This window comes from Tamandua tetradactyla, chromosome 7, assembly GCF_023851605.1.
Source record: "Tamandua tetradactyla isolate mTamTet1 chromosome 7, mTamTet1.pri, whole genome shotgun sequence".
NCBI classification, from domain to species: Eukaryota; Metazoa; Chordata; class Mammalia; order Pilosa; family Myrmecophagidae; genus Tamandua; species Tamandua tetradactyla.
This window is the reverse complement of record NC_135333.1, coordinates 172198279-172206680: the sequence shown is the minus strand read 5'-3', so window position 1 is coordinate 172206680 and position 8402 is coordinate 172198279. Positions and strand designations below refer to the sequence as shown.

Below are 8402 nucleotides of genomic sequence, written 5' to 3'. Positions count from 1 at the left end.
CTTTGCGTCCCCACAGGACCTAGCAGAGTAGACCGAAAATACATATTTGTTCAACGAATGGCGGAACAGCTATTTACATAGCAGGCCAGACTACGCAGGACAGACCTCAAACCGACACAACCCCCGACTCCTTTCTTTCTTCACCCCCGTCCGTTTTCGAGACGTCTCCGCAGCCCAGCTCCACTCGGCGCGCCCGTGGGCGACGTCACAACCCGGCCCTGGAACTACCAGTCCCAGAATGCCGAGCGAGGGGGCGGGCCTTCCGGGACCTGCCGCGTGATTGGCGCCCGGAGGCTTTCCTTCCGGCGGGCCGGCCCCGGAAGGCGGCGTTCGGGAAGTGCCCGACGTGAGGCCCGTGTTGGGTGGGTCCCAGCGGGGAGGGCTTTACGAGGGAGCCCGGGGGCCCCCCACCCTCCGAGGAGATGGATGAGGACGGGCTTCCTCTCATGGGGTCGGGCCTAGACCTGACCAAGGTTTGTAAAACACAGAGCTGAACTTCCGGCGCCCGGGGAGGCGGATGGGGAGGGAGCCCGGCCCCGGGCAGAAGCCCCCGCCCGCAGGCCGCACCGCCCCTGGCCCCAGCCTCGGCCTCTGCCGGCCTGGGGAGGCACAGCCCCGCAGCCCGCCTCGCAGTGGGGCCCCCGACCCCACGAAGCGGATGGGGTCGCTCCCCCAGCCCCCGCTTCCCGGGTCGCCCGAGGGCCCCTTGAGCTCGGCGCCGGACGTTCTTTCTGTCCGAGGTACTGAGACTCCAGAGCCCGTTCCGCCACTTGCCCGCAGCCTCTGTCCTCTTCGGACCCCCGCCCCGCTGTCCGGGGAAACTGAGGAAGCGGCTCTGAGGGCTCCAGGGGGTGCCTGCGAAGGCGTGGCCGGCGCCTCACGCCGCGTCCTGTTTGTCTCCGCGCCACGCAGGTGCCCGCTATCCAGCAGAAAAGAACGGTGGCGTTTCTGAATCAGTTTGTGGTGCACACAGTCCAGTTCCTCAACCGCTTTTCCACGGTGTGTGAGGAGGTAGGTCCTGTGGCGGCTCCTGGAGTAGAGTTCCGAGTGGCCCGGAGAGACCCTCGAGCCGTCTCGGGTTCGGCCGATGCTGCCCCGCGCCCCTGCGGACCTGCGTGCTCAGCGCCCGGGTCCGATGGCTCGGGCGGGTTGACTGCGACTAAAGCGAGCAAGAGGACTTCCCCGGGGCCGCTGTTGAAAACATCCTTGATAGATGGGTTCACCTTACCCCGAAGGTTCACATTTTTAGGTGCACAGTGTTTCAGTTTATATTAAAATCATTTTACATTCCTTGATCCAAAATATGATTAGGAGAGGTAGCCTAGAAACATAACTTTAGCTTCCAGTATCATTATGCAAATAAAGGTACTTGATGCAAATGACTCATGCAGTGAGGATTAAGTACCAGATGAAGGATTAGATACCAGATCCAGAAAAGCCAAAAAAAGGGAAACGGGTTGAAATCGGGTTTAGGAAAGAACAGAAGAAATGAGAAGTGGGTAAATCATGGATCTTAGATAATTCACAAGTGAGACAACTGAGTAAACAGTATCGAGTTCACTCTATTTTATGTATAACCTTAGCAAGTGGAATTTTTGTTAGATGTGTTATTAATAAAAGTTGTATGGACACAGGAAGACAATGTTCACTAATATGAGTCCAGCTACTGTGTTTGTCTGCTTATCAAAATCTTCTGCCTTCTCACCGAGACAAATAAAAATGCAGCCTGAGCTCATTCATAGCGTAAGGGGATCAATTCAATATACTTTGATAACAGGCGGAAAGACTAGGTGTTTGCTTCCATGAACTTAATCTTGTAATGCTGCCTGTCTAAACGGGATATAGAATTCACTGAATAAAAAACAGTAAGCTGAGAATTTAGCCCTTCACTTTTCACACCAGGTGGGATAGAGAGGTTTCTGGGAAGGGCACATCCGAGGATTGTTTGCGGAAAGGAGCAAATAGTCCATCTCCTTATTCCTCATCACCAAATTAAGAACTAAAACAGACGATGATAACAAAACAAGCACATACACCATTGAAATCAAGTTGATTGAGCTGCTCTAAGGCAGGGATAGCCCCTCACTTTTGTAGCACCTAACAGTTACCACCGCCTGAAGAGTGCTATTTACTGACATTTAGATCAAAAGTAATAATGATCTCTTGATTGAATGCTTATGAATTGTCAAAGCCTTGTGGTGTAAAAGCCTCATGATTCACTTTTTTTGAAAAATACCTTTTTTAAACCAATTTTTAGTTGTAAAATACAGTATATATATATGTGTATATATGCACACACACACAAGGAAAAGAAAGAAAACAAGCAAAAATTTGTGACGCACACTTCAACAAGCAGCTACAGAACAGTTCCCAGAGTTTGTCATGGGCTAAATTCAGATTTTTCCTTCTAGCTGCTCCAAGACACTGGCAGCTTTATCAGTGTCATAATATTGGAATCATACAGTATCCTTTTGTGTCTGACTTATTTCACTCAGCATATGTTTTGGGACACTTTTGTCTAAATGCTACATAATATTCCATAGTGTGTATATACCATATTTTGTTTATGCACTCATCTGTTGATGGATGCCTGGATTGTTTCCATCTCTTGACAATTGTGAATAGTGCCTGTTCTAGTTTGCTAGCTGCTGGAATGCAACACACCAGAGACGGATTGGCTTTTAATAAAAGGGGATTTATTTTGTTGGTTCTTCAGAGGAAAAGCAGCTAACTTTCCACTGAGGTTCGTTCTTACGTGGAAGGCACAGGATAGTCTCTGCTGGTCTTCACTCCAGGCTCCTGGGGTCCAACAATTTTCCCCAGGGTGACTTCTTTCTGCATCTCCAAAGGCCTGGGCTGAGCTGTAAGTGCTGAGATGAGGAATGCCGAGCTGCTTAGCTGTGCCACGTTGTGATCTCTCATTTAAGCACCAGCCAATTAAGTCAAACGTCACTCATTGCAGCAGACACGCCTCCTAGCCAACTGCAGATGTAATTAGCAACAGATGAGGTTCACGTACCATTGGCTTATGGCAGCAACAAGACTAGGTATGCTCACCTGGCCAAGTTGACAACTGAATCTAACTAACACAATGCCTCTGTGAACATCAGTGTGCAAATGTTTGTTTGTGTCACTGCCCTCAACTCTTCTGGGTATATAGCGAGTAGTGGTATTGCCGGGTCATAGGGCAACTCAATATTTAGTTTTCTGAGGAATCGCCAAACTGATTTCCACAGCAGCTTAACCATTTTACATTCCTACCGACAGTGAATAAGTGTTCCAGTTTCTCTGCATCCTCTCCAGCATTTGTAATTTCCTGTTGTTTAATACCAGCCATTCTTACAGATGTGAGGTATCTTATTGTTGTCTTAATTTGCATTTCTCTTACAGCCAGTGAGGATGAGTAGCTCTTCATGTGTATTTTACCCATCTGTATTTGCTCTTCAGGAAAGTACCTATCCATTTCCTCTGCCCATTTTATAATTGAGTTGTTTGTTCTTTTGTTGGTGAGCTGTATAATTTCTTTTTGTACAGAGGATATCAAGCCGTTATCTGATATGTGGTTTCCAAATATTTTCTCCCATTGAGTTGACTGCCTCTTCACCTTTTTAACAAAATCCTTTGGAGCACAGAAGCTCTTAAACTTAAGGCATTCCTGTTTGTCTGCTTTTTCTTTCACAGCTTGTGCTTTAGGTGTAAGGTTTAAGAACTGCCTCCTGTTACCAGATCTTGAATATGTTTCACTACATTTTTTTCCAAGAAATTTTATGGTACTGGCTCTTACATTTGATCCATTTTGAATTAATTTTTGTATAGGATGTAAGGTAAGGGTCCTCTTTCATTCTTTTGGCCTTTGAAATCCAGTTCTCCCATGCCCATTTATTGAATAAATTATTCTTTCAATCTCTGTACTCTCAGTTCTGTTTCACTGGTCAGCCCATTACAGGTTTTTGTATATTAATCTTCTGGCTTGCCACCTTGCTGAATTTTTTTATTAGCTCAAGTAATTTTACTGTAGATTTCTCAAGTTTTTTAAGTATAGATAGGATCATGTCTTCTGCAAATAATGAATAAAAACCATCAATTTTATTAATTTTCTCAAAGAACCAACTTTTAATTTTGTCGAGTCTTTCTATTGTTTATTGTTCTCCAGTTTGTTTATTTCTGCTTTAGTCTCTATTATTTCTCTTCTTTTATTTGCTTTGGGGTTAGTTTGCTGTTCTTTCTATAAATTGTCCAGGTAAGCAGTTAAATTCTCAAGTTTTGCCCATGCTTGTTTTTTAATATAGGCATTTAGGGCATGGAGTTGTTACCATTACAGTAGCAGGTAGATGCAGGGCTGATACTGGACTAGAGCAGCCATCACGAATAGAGCTGAGACTAGGCTGGAATAACCATCACAACAGTACAATAAATAAAGCTGAGATTAGTTTCAGGTATTAACTTCTGGGTATGCTACAATATGCTAGAAGGAAAAAAAAAACTATAGTGAGTCAATAATCATGAACATTTGTTAATTCTTAATTTCTCAGTTACAATGCCTCACTTTTGTTTGTAATCATTCCTCAATCTTGAGGGCTTTCTGGGCAACAATCGTTCTGACTTTTCCATGCTGAAAAAGGGCCTCAAAGTTATGGGTTAGAATAATAAAACTGGTTATCATTCTTGGAGTACCTCTGGCTGGCATAGGAACAATTCAGAGGCTTTAAGTCTATGAAAAATAAACAGTAAGTAAATTGAAAATCATAGGTTTAAATAAAAGGAGTCGAAGAATTATGATTTGGTAGTTTATAACAGTGTTACACTGCATGTGTTTATATTTAATCATCACAGCCCAGCCCTTTGAAAAGGTCCAATTAACCCTACTTTACAGATAAGAAAACTGAGATACAGAGAAGTTTAAATCATTTGCTTATTCATTCATTCAACGTATGAATACCTACTATTTGTAAATGTACTAGCTACTGTTACTTGCCCATAGCTAGAAAGTAGCAGAGTTAGGATATCAACTCTGTTCTATTAACTGGGCAAACCAAAAACAACTCACTACTCTGTTATATTGCGTCTCCTGATCTGAATAAGAAACATGTTTCCATCATTTTTTTCGGGGTGGGGAGGGGTGCATGATGCTGGAATGGAACCCAGCTCTCCCACGTGGAAGGCAAGCATTCTAGCACTGAACCACCTGTGCACCCTTGTTTACATCGTTTTGAAATGAAAGAGTAGAGTGCCTTCTTTATGGCCATTTCAAAATCTGTGTTTTGAAATTAGTATTCTCTTCTTTGCTATGCCATGCCAATTTAATGTCACATATTTTTGATATAATAAGTTCCAAAGATACAATACAGATATAGAGTGCCATCTCCTCCTGAGCTAAGATTAGTGTGGGTCTTCAAAATTGTTTTTAATTTGATGATAGCACCTCTTAGACCTGTAATCCTTGTTTAGTTAAATCCTTAAACAAGAACCAAACTTACTGTTTCCCTCAGTGGAAAAATGAGCCTCGGCTATTTTTTTCTTTTTTTTTAACTAGAACTGAACTGTGAGGGGAGGAGGGTTGAGTAACCTCTTGTTTTATTTCTTTTCATGTGTTCTGGTTTGAACTAAACCCAAACTGTAACAACTTCAGTCGCAGCTAAACTCAAACGGAACTGAACTTGAAATAAATTGCCAGTCTTCTTTAAAAAAGAAAATGCAGAAATGTATTCTGTGAAGAACTCAACTTTTTTAACTTTCTACATACTAAGTTTCTTTTAACTCTTCTAACAACTGGCCCAAGAGTAGGAGAGAGATTAGAAGACAGAGAAAGGAAGAGAAAGGAAGATAGCTGAATCAGACCCAAGTTACAAAGTTACTTAGGGTCATTTTTTCTTCCTTTACAAATTCCTCATTAAGCATTTCTCTTCTGGTCATTGTCCACAAAATCTTACAGTGGTCCATTGGGACTGCAAATTTTAAAAGCTCTATATAAATTGCAGGTAAAACTGAGTGCCTGAAATTGTAAATTGTAAAATCAAACGTAATCTGTTAACAGAACTCAGGTGAGTTATTACGGCTCAGACTTGAAACATGCCTAGTTAGATTTTTTAATCATAGTTAATGTTCTAAAATTTTCTTTTTTTCTAACATCTTCAAATATAGGCAAAAGTACCAAGAATTCTGATGTCTTTAAAATTTTTATGGTGCTTATCTTCACATCAGTTTTTAAGCCAACCATCAGATTTAACCTTCAACTAGATAATGTTTTCTTAAAATCTTGTTGCTGCCACATCTTTTACAACTGGTGGGCTTAAGTGTCAGATGAAGTTTAATAAAACCATTAATAACTTCCTTTTCTGGCATCTAGATGTATATAATCCATTGGAATATAGCAAGAGATCCATTATTTTAAAATACTGTTTCTCTTTTAGAGAAATGGATTTGCAAACTAGATATGTTACAATGCTGTAAAACAGTATTTTACTTTTGTTTCTGTGTTTAGCTGGTGACCCCATATTTCTTCCTTTTATCTTTTTTACTTTAATAAAATACACTGCCTTAGAAATAGGTAGTTAATAAATCAAGAAGTTTTTAGTTTATCAAATTTCAGGTACCTTGTAAATTTCTCTGTTATCCGAAACCCTGTCATTTCAGGTTTGTTTTAAATTCTTTTAAAGAGGATGGTTAATTGGATGGGACAGTCTATTACCTTTCCTTTCACTCTGCTAAAACCTCAGAGATTAGGACAGTTACTATCATAGGGCATGTTATTTATACGATTTCCATAGACATCCACACTTGAGATCAGAGGCTCTTAACCAGGGAACATTTGGCAATGTCTAGAGACATTTTTGATTATCACAGCTGAGGGGAGTGGGGGTTTTATTGACATTTGGTGAGTAGAGACCAACAGTGCACAGGACAGCCCTGCACAGCAAAGAATTACCCATTCCAAAATGTCTTTTGAACCAAGGTTGAAAAACTCTGCTTTAGCGTGGTCTGGGAATTGCCAAAGGCCGAACATCTTAGAAATGAACTTCAGTAGCCCATAAATGAAGCCAGGTATACTTGACCAATTGACAGTGGCTCTGTTAAAAGCATATAGTCATATATTAGAGCCTTATTACATGAGAACAGACTCAAAACCATTTATTATGAGAGTTATCGTGAAAAGAAGAGATTCTTAATTGTACCATGGACACCGTTTAAAAATCTGATTTCTTTTGGTGACAAAGTCATACATAGGTCCTAAAACTGGTGACTGAAGTTGAAGAAAGTGGAAAATTTAAGTTCTAACTTAAATAAAAATAAAAATGTGATTTTTTTTTCCATTTAGATTCATGTTCCCCAAGCTTAGAACTGCTGTGTAAATTATTTTCTCAAAATCAGACAAAAATCTTTCCCTCTTGACTTAGAGGAGCTTTGTTGTAATGAATTGATTTCTTTTATTTTCCCTAAAGGTTATATTATCTATTAACAGCTAGACTATATTCAAAATTCTGGAAACTTAATAGGTATAAGTTTGTTCATGAAATTTTCTTTACATTTGTCATTGAGGTTATAAAGTAGGGTGGTAGTACCAGTAGTAAGCAAAAAGCTATCATTTGAGATACCAATCCTCAAAACTATTAAATTTAGAAAAATTATTCTCAAACCATCAAGATATTCAGACATTATTATAAATTAAAATGTATTGATGTTTAGAATATATCATTGCATTTCGTGCCTTGTAAAGTTTTGATTATGCTTAATGAGAATAGGTAGAGTGTCAAAGCAAAAGATTGTTGTACCAAACTAATTTGTATCCAATAAAAAGAAACTTACTACTCTAGAAAGCATGATTTTTTTCCCAAGTCTCTTCAGTTTTCCTTATCAACAAGTAGTTTCCAAATATTTTCATTTCATCTTTAGTCTCTTATTTACTAAGATTTGTGTTTGAATCCTTATCCTGTCTTGTGTGACTCATTGAGTTTCTCTTGGAAGTAAGGATGTTAGAATTATTATCTAACTCTGAACATCTTTTAATGCCAATTTTTTATTAATTCCGGATAAATAAGTTCTATCCTAGGAAATTACAAACATAAGAAAAATTTGAGTCCCAGTATTTAACACAGTACCATTTTAGTCTTAGTGGGAAGTGGTTGATCATTATTAGCTTTGAATAATGAAAATTCTATCTGTTCCATACCTGAGAGTTTTCCATTTTAAAACAATGTAAAATTCTTTTTAAAATAGTATCTGGTGAAGAGTATTGACACTAGAGTTTGGAGTGTTTGAGTTCAAATTACTTAATTTATATGAAGACTCAGTTTTTTCATCTTTAAAGCTGGCATAACAATGGTTCCTACCTTGTAGCTTTGGTCTAAGAATTTCAATGATATGTTGCATGTGCAGTGTGGTATGGTAAGATAAATGCTCAAATG

General features: G+C 40.0%; 1 protein-coding gene across 6 annotated transcripts in view; it reads left to right on the top strand.

Annotated features, from left to right (window-relative positions):
- The first annotated feature begins 287 nt into the window (after positions 1-287).
- WASHC3 (WASH complex subunit 3) overlaps positions 288-8402 on the top strand; it is a 43360-nt gene continuing 35245 nt past the window's right edge. For 5 of the 6 annotated variants that reach the window (XM_077111815.1, XM_077111809.1, XM_077111808.1 and 2 more), the window contains exons 1-2: positions 288-473; positions 913-1011. In XM_077111815.1, the coding sequence (XP_076967930.1) occupies positions 423-473; positions 913-1011 (150 nt within the window). In that variant the 5' untranslated portion in view covers positions 288-422. The remainder of the gene's footprint in view (positions 474-912; positions 1012-8402) is intronic. The other variant, XM_077111814.1, reaches the window with a different exon arrangement.